The following is a 20,104-nucleotide window of genomic DNA, read 5'->3' on the forward strand; positions in this document are numbered from 1 at the left end:
TGAGATAGGGTCACGTGAACTATTTGCCCAGGCTGGCTTTGAACTGCAATCCTCCTGATCTCTGCCTCCTGAGTAGCTAAGATTACAGACATGAGTCACTGGTGCCTGGTTGTGATGCTTTTTTTTTTTTAAGACAGGGTCTTGCAAACTGTTTTGGGGGGCTGGTTTCGAACTGTGATCCTCCTGATCTCTGCCTCCTGAGTAGCTAGGATTACAGGTGTGAGCCACTAGTGCCTGGCTGTATTTTTCATTTCTAAACGTTATCTGTGAGCTTTTTCCTTTCCAATCTGCTAAGCAGATTCCCCTGCTGATATTTCCAAACTCCTCTTAAAATTTTAAACACAGTTAGCTGGGCACCGGTGGCTCATACCTGTAAGCCTAGCTAACTGGGATGAGATCAGGAGGGTTGTGGTTTGAGGCCAGCCTGGGCAAACAGTTCTCAAGACTCCATCTCCATAATAACCGGAGCCAAATGGACTGGAGGCGTGGCTCAAATGGTAAGAGCACCAGCTTTGCAAGTGCGAAGCCCTGAGTTCAAACCCCAATCCCACCAAAAAAACAATAAAAATTAAGCATGGTTTAAGATCCTATGTTATGATCTGAAGCCTTTAGTTTTGAGAGGTTGTTTCTGCTGATTCTTGCTCATATTGCTGTATTTCTACACCTGTCTGTTTATTGCTCATTCTGTAAAGAATTATTTGGGAGATTGTGATGACAGTTACTTCCACTGTTCTTGCCAGACCTCTCAAGTACAGTGGCTCAAACAGGTTTTGTTAACCTGGCTGTAAACCTGTACCATCTGCAGCCACAAACTCCCAGGTCAGAACTGGGGTTTGAACTCAGGGCCTCGCACTTGCTAGGTGAGCCCTCTAGCACTTGAGCCAGACCCCCGTTCCTATTGCTTTTTTAGTTTGTTTCTCAGATAGTGGCTAATGTGTAGATACCCTGCTGGTGTGTTTTTTAAGACAGGGTCTCCCTAACTTTTGCCTGGGTTGACCACAAAGACCTCATGATCCTCTTACTTCTGCCTCCCAAGAGCCTGGGATTACAGGCACATACCACCATGCCCAGCCTTCCATTTGGCCTTGTGCGCCCCTCTGCATTTCAGACATCTCTCCAGTGTTCTGGATTATTCTTACCTGAACCTGCAGTTCTGTGGGATCTGCACTCCTGTTAGCTCCTCTGAGGTTCTCCATCTCAGGCAGGCTTGTCTCAAAGTCTGCCAAGTAGGAGCTGGGAGCCAGTGGCTCACACCTGTGATCCTGGCTACTCGGGAGGCAGAGATCAGGAGGATCATGGTTTGAAGCCAGCCCAGGCAAATAGTTGTAGAGACCCTATCTCGAAAAGACCCATCACGAAAAAGGGCTGGTGGAATGGCTCAAGGTGTAGGCTCTCAGTTCAAGCCCCAGTACTGAAAAAACAAACAAACAAAAAAAACCCTGCCAAGTAGGGAACTCAAGTTTGTCCATCAGCAAAAGCCCTAAGAGGGAAAGGGGCTCCAGGGTTCATGTACCTTTCCTGTAAATTTCTGGCTCAGTGGGCCCTTTTTTATTGTATTTTATTGGCTTTCTGATGCATCTTTTGGGAGTTCTAGGACTTGAACTCAGGGCCTCACATTTGCTAGGCAGGCGCTGTACCACTGAGCCACTCCTTACTATGGTATCTTATCAGAGACTGCTAGCTTCTTCTCAGTATTGACTTTTCTCTCTCTTTATACTTAAAATTGAAAAGATGTCTTATCTTCCCCTTATATTTCATAAAATAATTACATATTTTAAAACTTTACAGGGGTTTTTGGGGTTTTGGGGGTCTTGGAGTTTGAACTCAAGCCTTGGTGTGCCACCACTTGAGCTACACCCCCATCCTACAGATGTTTTTTGTGGGACTGGAATTTGAACTCAGGGTTTTGCACTTGCAAGCAGGCACTCTACTGCTTGAGTCACACCTCCAGTCCATTTTGCTTTGGTTATTTTGGAGATTAGGGGTGTGTATGGGGGGGGTGTCTCAAGAACTACTTGTCGTGGCTGACCTTGAATCCTGATCCTCCTGATCTCAGCCTTTCTTAGTAGCTGGCGCCTGGCCAGATCTTTAGTTCTGGTAGCTACTCTACCCAGTTAAAAGACTACATTTCCCAATCTCCCTTGCAGCCGTTGTGTATGGCAAAGTTCTGAGCAGTGAGGAGTGTACGAAAGTATGTGTGGCACCTTTGGAAGGAAAGGGGCAGGGGTTCCAGCTGTCATCTCAGACCACAAGGCCAAGGGCCACAGCCAAAGCAGGACAGAATGGTGAGCTACAGGGCACCTGCACTCCTGCTGACCTGAGGGCCACCATACTTGCCCAACCCTAGAATCTTTTTAATGAAGTAAAAATGACCTTCAAATTACTACTATTTTGAGATTCTAAAATCCAAACCAACACAGGTGAGAAAAGTCCAAGATAAGCCCAGGCTTAGGGACTTGGCCAAGGGTCCTCCTTTCCTTTTCCATCCTACTGTGCCCAGAACCATGGCTCTCTTCCCTCCCCAACCTCCTCCCTTAACAACACACAGAGCAGTCTGGGTCCAGCCTTATAAATATTGATTTTATAGAAAGGACCAATTCAAAATTGGTCAGATGACACGTGCTAGAAGCTTCCAGAACCACAATGAAAAAATCAAAACAAAACCAAAAAAACCCCAAACAGGACAAACAAAAATACCCCAGGCCAACTCCTGAAGGTAGAGGTCACAGTTGACCAAAAGATTCTAAGGAAACATGTGGCTGGGGGTAAAGAGGTCCCCCCAGAGCCTCAACACGTATCCAGAGTGGGAAGAAAATCCACCTAGGAATCCAGACCCATAGTCCCTGCCTCCGGCCCCCCACTGTCAAAAGCGCAAAGGGCTTCACAGCATTGTTGGGGGAGGAGTGGGTCGCAACAGCTTAAATTATGAGAAGGCCAGTGTTTCTAGATTTGAAGCTTTGTTTTTTTTTTTCCCTCTTCCCTTACAGGGGAAAGGGAGAGACTAGTAGTTTGAGGTTACGGAAAAAACAGATTTTTATTTCTTTAATGGGGAAAACATCTAGAAAGGGCTGGCTGCTATGAAAAAGTGCCAAATTTGACTTGTGATCCCCTCCCAAAGATGGGGGAGCTCTGGTGTGGTGTGGTGAGGTACCAACCTTGGCTGCTGCGGTCTCTTAGGAGCATACAGCTCCTGCAGATAGAGAACTAGGTGAGGCACGGGAAGAGGGCCAGCCTAGGGAGAAGCCTTGGGTGGTACCAAAGTTAGCTGCCGTCTGTTCCCTGCTGGTGGGTTCCTGGGGTGTAGAGTGGCAGGGAGTTGTGTTGGGCTGAATGGAGAAGAAATTGAGATGCTGACAATAAAAACAAAAAACACCCTACTTGAGGGTCCATGCCCTGGCTCTTAAAAGTAGAAAACCAACAGGGGTCAACTAATGTTTTCTTGGGGCACCCCTGAAGCTGGTCTCAGTTCTGGTGGAGGATCCACACTGCCTGGACTGGGGCTGTGGGCTGGGGGCCCAGTTCCAGCCCCCAGCTCCTGGGGGAGAGGGGAGGGGTGGGCATACTGGACATCCCCCCTCCCCTCTCCAGGCTTCACCTCCCCTCCTCGCGACCAGTGCGGCCCCCACCCACCCCATTGCAGGGCAGCACCCAATTGTTGTCATGCAGGCCCAGGCGACAGCCAGGCGTTTCGCGATCAGCTCGGCGGCAGCACATCCAGTAGGAGCGTCCGTAAGGCAGGTCATGGTGGTAGGGCTTGGGGTGCCAGCGGCAGAGTGACACATCGCCCTTCTCATATCTCTTGCGGCACTGCTTGCAAGGGTCGTCACGGTACAGCGGATCCCGGCTCCAGCGAGAGTCTGTGGCGCGCACACCAAACGCCTCAATGATGCCCTTGAAGTGGTGGCAGGTGCACTTCAGGGCTGCCAGGGCCCTGGTGGGCAGGAAGCTGAAGATCTTCACCAGCACGTGCTCCGGCAGCAACAGCATGTACTGTCGCGGCTCCAGCAACCGCTGGATCTTGAAGCGGATCTCTAGGAAGTCGTGGGACACATGCCGGTAAAGGCGGCACAGGGAGGTGTCCGAGGTCCCCTCAGCATCGTCCGTGCCTGGCACCGTGGTTGGTGTGTCGGCTGGGGGTGGCTCGGGGGGCCCATCTGGCCCCCGGGACTGGAGGAAAAAGAGCTGGCCAGGTGGGGGTGGCTCCTCAGGGCTGACCGTGAGGCACACGGTCTCTTCCTTCACATTCTTGGTGCCATCCTTGCCAAAAAAGATGCACTCGTCCACCACGCCAGTCACCACCACATCCACATGGAAGCCCGATGCACCGCAGTCCCGAGCTGGGGGTGGAGGGGGGGCTGGGGGAGTGTCCTCCAGCCTGGCAGGAGCTGGGGTCTCCCCCTCACTGGCTTCGTCGGCCCTAGCCAGCAGGAACTCCACATTGCTGGGGAGGGCATCCCTGGAGGGGCTGATGAGCTGGTATAAGTCACATGTGATCTTGTCCTTGGCTCGAGCTCCAGGACCTGGGCTACCAGGGTAGGCACAACTGGGCCGACCCCCTGCCCCACTGGGCAGGCTGCTGTCCGAAGTGCGAGGTTCCCGGCCATTGGAGATGCGGAAGGCAATGCGTACCTCCCCAGGGCCTGGACCTGGCCGTTCCTCCTTGCGGAGGCCTTTGGTCGGGGTGTTGTCTCGCTGAGCCTCAAAGTGGGCCACTGCCTCAGCCACACGGCTGCAGTCACCACCACCGGAGCGCCTCTCAGACCCCAGCCCCTTGGCCGGTCCACCCTGCTCAGCTGACACAAAGACCACAGGCGCTGGGGTGGTGGGGCGTGGGTAACTCTGCAGAGCCAGGGCAGCCCTCTGCTCTACCAGGGCCACCATCTCAGCCACAGAGAGCAGGTCCACGTCCTCCCCGGCTGAGCTGGGGCCCCCCTCAGCAGCCGGTAGTCCATCTTGGCCCCCTGGGTCTGGAGGAGCCTTGGTGGGCTCAAGACAGCGCCTCCTCCGCTTAGCCTTGGAGCTGTCACTGCCCCAGTGCCCCTTGACCTTCATGGAACTGGCCCGGCTGCCTCCACCACATTGGTGGGCCACAAAGAAGGCCACCTTCTCCTTCGTATTCCCAGGCTTGATAACATACCACGTGTCCAGCAGGACTCGACCCTCGTCGCCAGCAGCTGCTGCCGAGAGGAGCGGGCCATGCTGGGAGGCAGGGGCCTCTGAGCCCAAGGTGGGTGGTGTGTTCTCTGAGTGAGCAGGACCGTGATCGGGCTCAGTCCCGCTGCTGGGCTCAGGGCAGGCTGATGACTTGAGGCCTGCAGAAGGTGGGCGTGGCTGGTTCTGGGAGTAAGTGCCAAAGGGCCTGGGGCACCAGAGCTGGAAGGGCAGGAGGCCACTCCGGTCCATTCTGGTGGTGGTGGGGGGGGAATGGCAAAGAAGCAGGGAGTCACCGTATCTCAGGACCAGTATGGTAGTAGGGAGCTCCACATGCCACCTGGAGACAGGGAAGAGAAAGTTGAATTGCTGAGAGAATACAGAGCTTTCCCTCCCTGGACCTACCCGACCTCAACTTCAGATCTAATTACATCATCAAGAACTCTATTACCAGCCAGGCGTAACAGTGTACACCCATAATCCCAGTCACTCAAGAGACAGAAGGAGGAGCATTGAGAATTTGACACCAGCCTGGGCAAAGTTAGTGAGACCTCATCTCCAAAACAAACCAAGGAACCCTACAACCAACTAAACATACAAAAAAGGGCTGGGGGTGTGGCTCAGTGGTAGAACACTTGCCTAGCAAGCACAAGACCCTGGGTTTCCTCCCCAAAGGAAAGGCAAAAGAAATTTAAAAACCCAAAAAACTAGTCCCACACCACCACTCAGGTTAAGCAGACAGCACTGCAGAGCAGAATGCTCTTCAAACAGAGTGCAACAGAGCTGACAGCTTGCTCTGACCTCCCACTTTCTCCACCACTGCCCAACTGCCTCCTGCTGCCATGACCTTTACACTTGAGTGAAAGTGCCAGTCCACAGACAAGCTCCTTCCTTTTCCTCTTTGCTCACCCAGTAACCAGTTCCTGAAAAGACAGGACTTCCCAGACCTGTCCATAGCTATGGATGCTTGAGCCCATAGAGGGAGGAGTGAGGTGGGCTGGGTGGGGAAGAAAATCTGAAGCCAGACCCCAGAACAGGCCCTTAAGAAACTCTTAGGCTTGGCAGTGCACACCTATAATCTCAGCACTTGGGAAGGAAAAGCAGGAGCACACAAGTTCAAGGTCAGCCTGGGCTACATGGGGAGAATGTCTCCAAAGAAAAATGAAAGAAAACAGACTTGCTCTTTACTTTTCTCAGGTCACAGGGCTCTCTGAGCCTCTCTTAAAGCCATACAACCTTAGAAAAACGGACACCCATGCAAAGGCTGTGCAGGCACCTCCCTGCAGTGCAGCCACAGACCTGGGATAACTCCCTTTTCAAATTGATCATGAGTAGACTGGGGCTCAGGGGAGAGGAGGGTTTCAGAATTAAGGGCACAGAGCATCCAGAGCAAACCAGCCTCTCACACTTGGTTTCTGGACTCCAGCACAGGGCTCTCTTAAGGAGTATTTTGTTTTGCAATGACTTTATGTGCATGACCTAATCTGGAGGCAATTTTGGTAATGAGTCCAATATAGGCCTCTCTCCCTTGGTTTACCCCTTCCAGGCATTGAAAAAAGAAAATAACCCTCCAGCAGGGTGTGGTGGTGCACATCTGTAATCCCAGGATTTGGGAAGGCTGAGCCAGGAGGGAATGGAGGGAGGAAAGGGCAGAGGAGGAAGGGAAGGGGAGGATTGTAATCCCAGCACTTTGGGAGGCTGAAGCAGAAGGGAGGAGAGGAAGGGAGGTATTTAAGGAAGGGAAAGGGAAGGAAGAGGATGGGAAGGGAGGGAGAATGAGGGAAGGAAGGAGAGAGAAGCATGGCCCAAGTGGTGGAGCACTGTCCTAGCATGGTGAGACCCTGGGCCAGTAGAGCCCCCCAAAAGAGAGAGAGAGAAGAAAAGAATCCTTCAAATTTCACACTCTCCACATGCCTATAGACCAGCAAGGTCAGCACACTATGGACCAAGGGCCAAACCCAGCTCACAGCCTGTGTTTGTAAATAGTTTTATGGAACCGCACACTATAGCCGCTTTGATGCCACAACAGCAGCCTGCAGCAAAGACTGTATGATACATTCATTACCTGGTCCTTATGGGAAAAGCTTGCTGACTCTTGCGGTGTAGACTGTCTCCTCTAAGCCCAGGCATTTCTGGATATCCCATTCACTTCATGGTCCTGCACACCCATTCACAATTCAGACAGCCCCCAAACCCAGACACAAGACATCAGAGGCAAAAAGAGTCTAAATCTTTTTTGGTGATACTGGGGTTTGAACTCAGGGCATTCCCTAGCAAGTGCTCTACCACATAAGCTTTTTTGCTTTATTTTCAGATGCTTTTTTGCCTGAGCAGGACTAGACTGCTTTTTTGCTTTATTTTCAGATGCTTTTTTGCCTGAGCAGGACTAGACTGCAATTCTCTTACTTATGCCTTCCACATAACTGGGATCACAGATGCGAACTACCACTCCCAGTTTGTTCTTTGAGATAAGGTCTCCATAACATTTTTGTTTGGGCTAGCCTTGAACCATGATCCTCCTGTCTCTGCCTTCAAAATAGCTGGGATTACAGGTATGAGCCATCACACCCAGCTGGAGGGTTATTTTCTTTTTACAATGTTTTAGGAGGAGATGGAGCAGGGAAAGATTTGAGACTAGGCATATACTACTTACCATAAGTGGAAAGTGGTCATATTGAACTTAGTGACAATCTTAAAATCATCACCTCTCTGCACAGTCCCCTCTCCCCCTACTCTTATCTCCAGAATCTCAACACCCTTCCCTCAAGTCCTATATAAAGACCCCAAATCTAAAAGTACCCCTCTCCAGGACAGAAAGGTCCAATCTCCAAGAACCTCTCACAGATCCCAACACACAAAGCAATAGTTTAACTTCACATTTATCTGTCTCCTAACATCTATACTCACTCCAAACACTTCCATCTCCCTTTAATTCCACAGAAGGCTCCCTAACCACAAGAGAACTCAATAAAACACAAAGCTCCCTACCTTTTAAACCCAATTCCAAACCAAAGAAATATTTCTCAAAGCCAAAGAGCCCTCCTAAGAAACCTCACAAATGTTCCAATCGCAGACATGGGCTTCAGAGAAGTGAGCTCCCTTGTGCGCTGTTCTAACAAATGCTCGGCTCCCAGTCCATGGGAAGCAGGTGGTCCCCGGAGCTCGTGCTGCCAGCTGAATCCCAGATAATCAATACTTAAAAGTCATTGCTGAGTTATTCCCTATTGTCGCCCTGTACTGAGTAAGAGAGGAAGCAGACAAGCCCAGACATTCCAAGCCCAGGAATGAGTACTTTTAATCCTACACCCATCAAACGCCTCAAACCACAGAGACTCCTAAAACACAGCGGAACCTTCCACATTGCAAAAGAACCCAAACCGCAAGGCGCCCCTTAAGATCAAGGGAACCCCAAAGTGTCCCCTAAATACACCCCCGCAACTTTCCCAAGCTCCCAATATCACTCGAACGTAAAGGAAAGCCCCAGATCTTGTAACCGCCCCCTCAACGGACTCTTCCACCCCTCAGGTGACCCCTGAAGTCTAGACACGCCCCCAAAGCACCTCACCCGCAGCACCTCCCCCAGGCGACCGGGAGGTGGCGGGACACGCGCGTGCGCGCATCGGACAGCGGGCCCGCCCCCTCGCGCCTCACCTCCGGCCTAACTTCCCTCCGCCCCTTTGTTGACAGACGCGCGCGTGACGCGCTCAGCCAATGAACGGCCGCCGTTCGGAGCCGTGTCCATATAAGGAAGGCCTTGGCGAAGGGGCCCAACTTCGAAATAGGGAGGAGTAGGCGAGAGGTGAGGGGAGGGAGTGGTGGGATAGAAACAGCCAGAAGTAAGGGAGCGTGGACCAATTCCCAACGTCCAGCTAAAAGGAGGAGTCAGGCGCAAACAGAAGCCATGGCGCTTAAGGGGAGGGTTAATTACACGACGTTCCCTCTAAAAAGAAGTCCTGATTGACATTGGAGATTTAAAGGAAAGGCGGACACGGGAATTGAGAACTCCGGGTAAGAAGAAAGCATGCAGAGAGAGCTAAATCTGCAGCCTTGGTTGCGAGGTGTGGGAGACGAAGTTTCCCAATGGGGAAACTGGACGCCAGAATCACCTCACCTTTAAAAACAAATAGGCAGAACCCTGTGCCACAGGTGCCCGTGGCACAGTCTAAGCTTGTGGCCCTTTCAAGGCTTAGCCCCCAAACCTGACTTACACTCAGTACAGAAAAATAGGAAATAACTCAATAATGATTTTTAAGTACTAAATAAAATTGCACATATGACTTACATTATCTCTGGTCTACATCTTTTCTATGCCAAGTGGACTCAAGAGACCCAAACGTGACTCTAGTGCAAGTCCCTGTCCAGTGTCTCCTGTCCCCCCACCACCCTGCCCCAGCTGTGCCTGCCTTCAGCTATCCCTGCACATGACAGCCACAAGTCTTGTTGAAGCATAAATCTGCCCAGGTCCCTATCATGCTCAGAACCTGCCACGGATCCCTAGTGCTCTCTGGAAAGAGCCCAGGTTCTCAGTAGGCGTTTTCCTCCTCTGCACTGTTATGTATGGATGAAGAAACTGAGGCAGGGCAGGGAGCTTGACCAATCCAAGGTCACAGAGAACTGTTGTGAGGAGGAATATGAAGAAACCGACTCTCATTCCAGCGCCGCTGAGCCACTCTGTGTCACAGGGGTCTCTGGTCAGCATCCCTGCCTCCAGGAAGCAGGTACCCCAGGCTGGTTGGAGCTCCACCCCTGGAGCCCACACAACCCTCCTTGGTGTTTCTAGAAGTCATCAGCCCTTCCCTTACCGACCTGCACTTGCCTCTCCCTCTGTATCATCTCCCTTGACCCCCACATGGCTCCATTTTGTGTTTCATTCAGGCTTTGTGCAAATGTACATATAGAGAGAGGCACTCCCTGGGCTTCCTTCCTAAAAACCAGGTACATGCCTAGAGGGATGACTTCTGTGTCCTTTCCTCCCAGCTCTGCCACTCTGGAGCACTGTGTGCCACGGACCTGTCTCTCCTGCTGGATAAGGCATGGCAGGAGGTAGGGTCCGGGACAGGACTTTCTAACTCCTCACACACTAAGCCCAGTGAGGAAAACTCTAGGTCAGGTATCACAGACCCATTCATTAGAAAACATCATGAGCCAGAAAGAGGAAAATAAGATGGAAAAAGACTGACCAAACAAATAAGAACCAAGAGAGGACTGATATGACCATTAAAAAATAATAATAGAGCCAGGTGTGGTGGCACACACCTGGATTCCTAGCACTCGGGAGACTGAGGCAGGAGGATCAAGAGTTTGATTCCAGCCTGGACTACAAGGCAAGACTATCTTCAAAACAAACAAAAAAAACCATTAACAACAAAGTATGGCCAGGTGCTGGTGGCTCACACATGTAATTCTAGCCACTCAGGAGACAGAGATCAGGAGGATCGAGGTCGAAGCCAGCCTGGGCAAATAGTTCCATGAAATCCTATCTCAAAAAACCCTTCATAAAAAAAGGGCTGGTGGAGTGGCTCAAGGTGAAGGCCCTGAGTTCAACTCCCAGTATCGAAAAGACAAAACAAAACAAAATAACAACAAACCTGGACAAAGTCAAAGGTAGTATTAGGGGCAAAAACAGTGACAAAACACTTTGATCCTCTTTACATAAAAGTTTTTAGTATACACGATCCTAATACTGTGGCCTTAAAATATACAAAGTAGAAAACACCCACAAGCCTATAAAATAACAAGAAAGGAGTTAGGCAAAGCGTGGCTCTGGTGGCTTATGTCTATAATACTAGCTACTTGGGAAGCTGAGATCAGGAGGATCGCAGCTCAAGGCTAGCATGGGCAAATAGTTCAAAAGACCCCCATCTCCAAAATAACCAGAGGAAAATGGACTGGAGGTATGGTTCAAGTGGTAGAGCACCTGTTTTATAAGGAGGAAACCCTGAGTCCAAACCACATTCCTACCCCAGCCCAACCTCCCTAAAAAAGTTAGGCAAGCCAGGTGCCAGTGGCTCACACCTATAATTCTAGCTACTCAGAAGGCAAAGATCAGGAGCATAGTGGTTTGAAGCCAGCCTGGGCAGATAGTTCATAAGTCCCTATCTTGAAAATAACCAACACAAAAAAGGGCTGATGGAGTGGCTCAGGTGGTAGAACACCTGCCTAGCAAGTGCAAAGCCCTAAATTCAAACCCCAGTGCCACACACACACACACACACACACACACACACACACACACACACACACATACACACAAAGTTAGGCAAATGCATTGTTTTAGTGGGAAGCTTTAACAGATCTCTTACAAGAGTGTTTGAGAATAAATAGGATCTGAGCCACACAATCTGCATCCTGATTGGATGCCCTTGACAATCAAAGAATCCACCTAGTGTACTCAGCCCATTTGCAAAAACTTCTGACATTCCCTGAGGTTCTCTTCTGTGCTGGCCCTGGCTTGGACACCGGGGACACACAGGTGACACTGAGCTCACCAGAAATAGCTCATGGGAAAAGGGAAAGACATCCAAAGAAACAATCAGAAGCAACATGAATATGTAAACCACAACAGCAATTAATATCAGAGCACTTACCAAGTGCCAAGCTTTGCTCTCAGCACTTAACAAATATTAGCTAACTTAATCCTCACATCTTCTATTTATTTTATTTTTTTGGTGGGACTAGGATTTGAAGTCAGGGTTTTACACTTACAAAGCAGGCACATCACCGCTTGAGCCATAACTCTAGTCCATTTGGCTCTGGTCATTTTGGAGATGGGAGCCTCAGGAACTATTTGCCTGGGGTGGCCTCTAACCTCGGTCCTCCTAATCCCAGTTTCCCAAGTAACTAGGATTACAGGAGTGAGCCACTGGTGCTTGGTCCTTCTATTTTTTTTTTTCTTTTTTTGTGGTACTGGGGCTTGAACTCAAGGCTTCACCTTGAGCCACTCTACCAGTCCTTTTTTGTTACGGGTTTTTCCGAGATAGGGTCTCATGAACTATTTGCCCGGGCTAGCTTCAAAATGTGATCCTGATCTCTGCCTTCTGAGTAGCTGGGTTACAGGCATGGCCTCTGGAGCCTGCTCTTCTCACTATTTTTAATGTCATATCAAAGACTAGGAAACTGAGATATAGTAGAGCTAAGGAAGCTGAGTGTGGTGGTAAACACCTGCAACCTCAGCACTCAAGAGGCTGGGCAGGGGGACCAAGAACTTGTGGCCAGCCAGGGTTACACAATGAAATGCTATCTGGGGGCAATGGCTCAAGTAGTAGAGCTCTTGCCTAAAAAGCGAGAGGCCTTGAGTTCAAATCCCAGTTCCACAAACACCAACAAAAAGAATGGCTAAGGAATAGCCCTTGTTTACAGCTTTGTGGAAAAGTTCAAATGAATCCAGAGTGTCAGGCATAAACTCCGGTACAATCACCATCCTGATAAAGATAGGGCTGCCACATTCATTAAACCTTGAGCCCTGGACATGGACTCTTCCTCTGGCCTCTGCACTCACTGTCGCCTGCCTAAAACGCTCTTCCCCAGCCATCCCCTGGGCACCCCTTACCTCCTTCAGCTTTTCTCATCAATCACCTGTGAGACCAACTTTGACCTAAAACTGTAGGACCTCCACCCAACAGACCCACACCTGCTCACTTCCCTCCCCAGACTAATTTCTCTCCATGGTACTTACTACTAGGTACGGTAGGATAAACTTTGTTTATGGAATTGACACTGTCTCCCCTCACTAAAATGAGCACTCTTCCAGCTCTGACATTTTTGTCTGTTCTTTCCCCAGCCTGGCACAGTGCCCAGTGCTTGGTTTGCCATGTGCCATCCACTGGGAATCTGTAAGAAATGCAGGCTCTCAGGGACAGGCACAGAGGCCGGTGCCTGTAATCCTAGCTACTTGGGAGGTGGAGACGGGGGAATCTTGGTTTGAGGTGAGTCTGGGCAAAAAAGTCAGCAAGACCCCATCTCAAATAAGAAGCCAGGTGTGGTGGCAAACATAATAATTCCAGATACAAGGGAGGTACAGGTAGGAGGAGGGTCTTGGTCCAAGGTAAAAAAAGAAACCCAATTTGAAAAACAATTAAAGCAGAAAGGACTGAGAGCATGACATGAGTGGTTGAGCGCTTGCCTAGCAGGTGCAAGGCACTCAGTTCCAGCCCCAGTACTGCAGGAAAAAAAAAAAAATGCAGGCTCTCGGGCACTATTACAGGGCTACTAAATCAAATATGCACTTCAACAAAGTCTCCAGGGCACTCACGTGAAATGAGCATTCAAGAAGCAATGCACCAATACATCGTAGTTGTGCAACACCCACTTGTTTGAATGAATAAATGAACTAGCAGCTTGCTGTCCACTTTCTGCAGAAATCCTGTCCCCAGGACCGAGGCTAGATACCACTCCCCATGGGAGCTGCCATAGTACCTTTGAGGCTACATTGATCTCTTCCCCGTGAGTCTTCCTCTTGCAACACCTGTCAGCTGTCACTGCTGAATGGCCATGAGCTAGGTGGGGTGAGGGTATCTCTCCCCTCCAGCCAGTAAGTTTGGGGAGGGTTGGGACCTCTTCAGAGGCACAGCTGTTCCAGCCTTTGAACTCTGCTTGAGGAGCTGGTTTAGCTCTGCTGCTTTGTCCTTTCCATGGTAGCCAGAGGGATCTTTCCAAACACAAACCTGACCATGTTTAAAACCCTTCCATGGCAGGGAATGGTGGCTCATGCCTATAATCCCAGTTACTGGGGAGGCCAAGATCAGTAAGATATCAATTCAAGGCCAACCCAAGCAGAAACTTAGCCAGATCCCATCTCAACAAACAAGCTGGGTGTGGTGGGGTTGTCCTGTCATCTCATTTGTGCCAGAGGCATAGGTAGGAGGATCGTGGTCTGAGGCTGGCCCCAGGCGAAACTGCAAGACTCTACTGTAAAAATAACAGAAAGCAACAAAGAGCTGGGAGTGTGTTCAAACACCATCGCCAAAAAACAAATGGACAAACAAAAGCTGAGCTCACGTCTGTAACCCTAGCTACAAACTCAGGAGGCAGAGACCAGGAGGATTGAAGTTTGAAGCCAGCCCAGGCAAATAGTTCATGAGACCCTATCTCGAAAACAACCCCATCACAAAAACGGGCTGGCTCAAGGTGTAGACCCTGAGTTCAAACTCCAGTCCTGGAAACAACAACAGCAAAAAAGAGGTGTAAGTTCTTTAAAAAAAAAAAAACAAAAACCATACACACATACATTTAGCCAGGCATGGCAGTGCAGGCCTGTAATCCCAGTAGCCTGAGGCAGAATGATCACGAGCTCCAGGGCAGCCTAGGTTATAAAACCAGACCCTGTGTCACAAACTATATATATTTACTTTCTCAGGAAGTAGCTGGGGCCTTGCTTCACTAAACCAAGAAAAAAATAAGATAACAGGTTGAGAAAATAACATTGTTCAAAAGAGAGGCAAGGGGGAGATCGCAGCAGGCCAGAGGTGCCTCAGCTCTGGGAAGAGGGGTTTCCACACATGTACAAAGAATGGAAGAAAGCTGAAAACCACCAAGCCAAGCATCCAACCCAAGAAGTTGGGTTGGGAGCCTAGGGGCATGGCTCAAGCAATACAGCACCTGCCTAGCACGCTCAAGGCCCGGGGTTCAAACACCAGTACTCACACACATACACACACACAAAACAGTGGTGGTGATGGGAAAGACTCAACACAATAAGCCAAACAAAGAATGAAAGAAATGAAACAGAATGACCCTACCGTGCATGCATCAGGTGACCCTTGCCCCCATCCTGTGTCACACCTAGTGCAGGGCAGAGCACAGAGTAGGCTCTCTTGCCAGTCATGGGATCTGGTGGCCAGACTCCAGGGCTGGATCCTGGTCCAGTTCTCTCTGTCCCACACATTCCCCCGCCCCCTGGCCTACAATCCTACTCATCCATCCCTCTCCCCTGGCTCTTTGGCCTCAAGGTCTGCTGGCCTTTCTCCCTCTGAACTTGTCTTTGCTGACTAACGGCTCCCAAGGGTAGGAATCTTCCAAACCCAGGATCTAGAGAGCAGGGAAGCAGGCAGAACCATGGGCTAGGCCTGCTGGGTCCCAGCTTTCCCTGCTTCAGGGTGTATGTTCCCAGGCAAACAGTGTAACCCTCCATGCCTCAGTTTCCTCCATTGTAAAATAGAGATAATGGGACTGGGGATATGGCTCAGGGGCAGAGCACCTGCCCAGCCTGAGTGAGACCCAGGGTTCCATCCCAGCACTGGTAAAAATAAAATAAAATAAGGCCGGGTGTGGTAGCATATGCCTATAATCTCAGCTACTCATGAGGTAAGAGGCAGGAGGATCAAGAATTCAAGGCCCACACAGGTAAGGCGAGTACAAGATACTACTTGAAAAACAAATTAAAAGCAAAAGGACAAAAGTGTAGCTCAAGAGGTAGAGCATTTGCTTAGTATGTGTGAGGGCCGGAGTTCAAATGCCAGTACCACACACACAAATAAATAAAATATAATAGAAACAATATAGTACCCCTCTCCCTTGAGATGGGTTGACAGGATTTACTGAAATCAACCTGGCTTTCTATTCAGGTGCTGGGATAATGAATAAAAATCAAGGCCATACTTGGGTTTGAACTCAGAGCCTACATCTTGAGCCACTCCACCAGCCCTATTTTTGTGATGGGTTATTTTGAGATAGGGTCTCCTGAACTATTTGCCTGGGCTGTCTTTGAACCTTGATCCTCCTAATCTCTGACTCCTGAGCAGCTACAATTACAGGACCCTGGCTGTTGAAGGGTTTTTAATCACTGATGGGACCAATGACTTCTTCCATCTTCATTTCATATTCTGAAATGAAAGTGCTCCTTTCATTTCAAAGGAGTGGCTCACAACTTTGGCACTGCTTTGTCACTGTTGGGCCCTGGCCTAACTGAACAGATCTTCACCAGTTCCTACTTTGGCTAGGCATGGTTCCAGGTATCAGGGATGCACAGGGAACAGGAGTCAGAAATCCCTGTTCTCACGGGGCTGACATAGTAATTGGAGAAAAGGAAAATGAATGCATACATAGCAAGCTTCCAGGTGGCAGGTGCTATGGGAAACAAACACAGCAGGTGAGGAGGGGTGGGGGGTGGCTTATGACTCTAAGCCATCAAGGAGTCAGTGACAGAAACGCCAAGCAAGTGCCATGAGGCAAGGCTTTTAGAAAACCTGTGTGTTTATGAGTAAGAAGGCTTACCACAGCAGCTAGAAATATGCTATTAAAAATGGCAAAAATAGCAGCTGGGCACTGGTGGCTCACCTGTAATCCTAGCTACTCAGTAGGGAGAGATCAGGAGGATCGCAGATCAAGGCCAGCCCAGGCAAATAGTTCATGAGACTCCATCTCCAAAATAACCACAGCAAGAAAAAAACAAACAAGCAAACAAACAAACAAAATAACCAGAGCAAAATGGACTGGAGGTATGGCTCAAGTGGTAGAGTGCCTGCTTTGCAAGTGCGAAAATCTGAGCTCAAACAAACAAACAAAAAAAGCTGGACGCCAATGGTTCACACCTGTAATCCTAGATTACAGGCTCATACCTGTAATCCTAGCAGAAATCACACCTGTTCCATGCAGAGACCAGGAGGATCTGGTTCGAAGCCTGCCCCAGGCAAACAGACCCTATCTTGAAAATACCCAATATGAAACAGGGCTCAAGTGGTAGAGTGCCTGCCTAGCAAGCTTGAGGCTCCGAGTTCAAACCCCAGTACAGAAAGAAAAAGAAAAAGAAAGGCAAAGTAACTTGGAAAGCAGATGAATTTTTCTAAGATAAATAAATGAAGGCAAAGAAAAAACTGTCAGTTCACCCAGATGTGAAACGGCAACAGAAACAAGTGAGACAATGGCAACCATCTCCCAAACCAACAGGTTTTCAGATAATTCAATGACAGCTGCAGACAGATTGTTAAAGACCTACAAAAACACCTGAGCAGGCAAAGCTGGCAAAAGAGGCTGAAAATGAGTTGGGAACAGCAAAATGCAAACCTGAAAAATATGCACAAGGCCACCAGCAATACCAAAAAACTGCACCACTGTTATGCCAAACACTCCCAGGGCAGGGGCATGTCCTGGCCCTAGCACACTGTGGAGCTCCAGCAACACTGTGGACAAATTAAGGAGTGAATGTCCATTTTCCAGAACAGGAAACTGAGGTCCATAAAGGTTAAGGTCATGCAGCTGGTGAAATATGGTCGAAGGATTCAAGTGCAGGCATCCTGGTTCCAAAGCTGGTAATCAAAACATTTGTCTTGTCTTTTCTTTTTTGGCGATACTTGGAATTGAACTCAAGGCCCCAAGCTTGCTAGGCAAACCTGCAAGGTTTGAGCCACGCCCTCAGTTTTTTTTTTTTTTTTTTGCTTTTAGTCTGGTGTTTTTGCATAGGGTCTCAAGATTTTTGCCCAGGCTGGCCTTGACAGAAATCCTCCAGCTTCTGCCTCCTGAGAAGCTGGGATTATACCACACCAAGCAAAACATTTTTCTTGAAAGAACAAGATCACAGAGGGACCTCACTCTTCTGCAGAGCTTAATATACACAGCCTAATATACACCACCTTATCAGTTTCTTAGGATAATCTCACGGGTTGGGTGTGCTCCCATTTTATATATGAGAAAACTGAGGCCCAGAGTGGGAACGCAAGGGCAAGGACACACAGCCTGGGCCTGATGCCAGGACTTTCAACCAGCTTTATTATCAGTCACTGAATATATAAACTCTAGAAGGCTTGGAGCAAATGAACCAAACTGTTCTAAGGTAAATTACAAAGTTGCTAAACTGCCCAGTGCTGCCCCAATGACCAAAAAGTTAAAGGGGGAAAAACAACAATATTTCTTACTCAGTTGTTAGAAATATCTCTCATTCACCAGAATACCTGGAATTAGGCCAAGTGAGGCAAGTAAATTATTTATATCTGGCTAGGGAGAGGAATGGGAATTGGGACAGGGATTGAGTTTCTGAGCACCCTCCCTAGGACTCAGAAATAGGGAATAAGAAGCAGAAAGACCAAAATATAGGGGCAACTTGCAGCCATGGCCATGGCTCACACCTATAATCCTAGCTTGTTGGGTGGCTGAGACAGGGAGATCACAGTTTGAGGCCAGCCCTGGCAAACAGTTTTCAAGACCCCCATCTCCAAATTAACCAGAGCAAATGGACTGGAGGAGTGGTTCAAGTGGTAGAAGGCCTGCTTTGCAAGTGTGAAGCCCTGAGTTCAAACCCCAGTCCCACCAAAAAAAATTTTTTTTAATAAAAAAATAAATAAAAAGAATCAGCCTGGTGGCTCATGCCTATAATCCTAGCTACTTGGGAGGCTGAGATCGGGAGGATTTAGTTCAAGGCCATTCCAGGCAAATAGTTCAGGAAAGGGACTCCAGGTCCCTTTCCTATTGGGTCTGTGTTCCTATTCATGTTCAGAAAACCGCACACGTGGATGGAGTACTTATTTTAAGCATTTTCCAGGAATTATTTCCCTGGATCCTCTAACCTCCCTATGTATGGTTACTGATTCCACTTGGTAAGTAAAGAGAGTCCAAAAGACTTGCCCACGGTCCACAGCAAGTATATGGCAGAACTGAAATTCTACCTGAAGGCTGCTTTGGTCTCTGACCCTACTCAGTATAAAGAGAGGCAACTGGATTACCATGGCAGAGGCAGATCTGAACCAGGCTGCCTGGGTTGTGGAATCCCAAGTCTATCACTGAATGAATGCTGGCTGACTTCAGGAAAGTGGCTGAACTTCTCTGTGCCTCCGAGTCCTTTCTGTAAAATGGAGTGCCTACACTTCAGACATGTTGTCTGAATCCAGTGAGTTAATACGAACAAACAGCTAAGTAGAGGGCCAGGCATTCTGCAAAGCAGTTAAGTGTTAGCTGTCACAGACTATGGGGAAGCCCTTCACCCTTCTGGGCTGGGGTATGCCCGGATCAGTGCCTGGCTTTGGACTGAAAAAGAGGGAACACATCAGCAGCTCAAAGTAACCCAGTTACATTCCTGGCATGGGGAACTTCCCACCAACATCTCTGAGTCTGTGAGTTACTATCCCACCAACAGTAACGATTTTAGGGAGCCTCCCTAAAATCTCTCTGTGGCATGCTCGTTACTCCCGATACAGATAAAGGCATTGAGGCTTACGGAGAGGAGCCTTGACCAGGTCACAAAGGAGGGATAGAAAAAGGGATGTGAACGCTGGACTCCCACAGAGAAAAACCACTACACTCTTTCAAATGCCACTGGGGTTGTGAGGGTGCAAAGGGTTGAATTCATGGCCCCTTTTTACCCTAGAGTTCTGTGACTGTCCAGATTATCGGAAGTCCCTGGCTGGATTAGGCAAAGGATCAAGTCCCTAACCTCCCGTTCCCCTCCACCCAGTCCTAAAGCCTGACCTACACTCATTGATTTCTGCCTCCCACCTCCTCAACTTGCCTTCCTGCCCCGACTTGGATCCAGAGAACCCAACCCATCGCATCCACGGATGGCCTAACCCTTGGAGGCACTTGACCCCTTCACTCATCTAGCCCTGACCCCCATGCCTTCGCACGTCCTCCCCAGGCTAACCTCCCTCCAAATTCCCCGCTTCAGGGTCTCTGCGTGGTCGACCAGCCCCGTCTCCAACTCAGAGCCCCTTTCCCTGTCTCTGAGCCCCTTTACAATCAATCCCAAAGCTCGACTCCCTCCCCACCTCCAAGACCCCTCCCCAGCCCCCATTCTTCTACTCCCTCGGACTCCCATTCCCCTCCCCCAAACCATCTCCCTGCGCCCAGCCCCTTCTTTAGATCCATCCTACTCCCTCTCTTCCCGTCCTGAACCCATGCCCAATACTCTCAAGCGTCCCCGGACCCCGCTGGGCTCTCACCGTCTCCTGGCGCTGCAGCTCCCTCAGCTACGCGGGTTTCCCCCACTCGCACCTCTCCAACCTCCCCTTCCGGGTTCTCGCCCCGAAGC

The 20,104-nt window shown here is 49.4% G+C and overlaps 1 protein-coding gene across 2 annotated transcripts; it reads right to left on the bottom strand.

The window, feature by feature from the left end:
* Nucleotides 1–17: 17 nt before the first annotated feature.
* Fbxo46 (F-box protein 46) lies at nucleotides 18–20,104 on the bottom strand. 2 transcript variants are annotated; one of them, XM_020172950.2, is made up of 2 exons: nucleotides 20,016–20,104; nucleotides 18–5,491 (listed from the first exon to the last, which is right to left on the bottom strand). In XM_020172950.2, exon 2 carries the CDS (start codon nucleotides 5,401–5,403, stop codon nucleotides 3,592–3,594), a length of 1,812 nt encoding a protein of 603 aa, XP_020028539.1. In that variant the 5' UTR covers nucleotides 5,404–5,491; nucleotides 20,016–20,104; the 3' UTR covers nucleotides 18–3,591. The 2 variants fall into 2 exon arrangements, with proteins under 2 accessions (XP_020028539.1, XP_073913750.1); XM_074057649.1 differs by lacking the exon at nucleotides 20,016–20,104 and adding an exon at nucleotides 8,717–8,781.

Source organism: Castor canadensis, chromosome 16 (assembly GCF_047511655.1).
Source record: "Castor canadensis chromosome 16, mCasCan1.hap1v2, whole genome shotgun sequence".
Classification (NCBI taxonomy): Eukaryota; Metazoa; Chordata; class Mammalia; order Rodentia; family Castoridae; genus Castor; species Castor canadensis.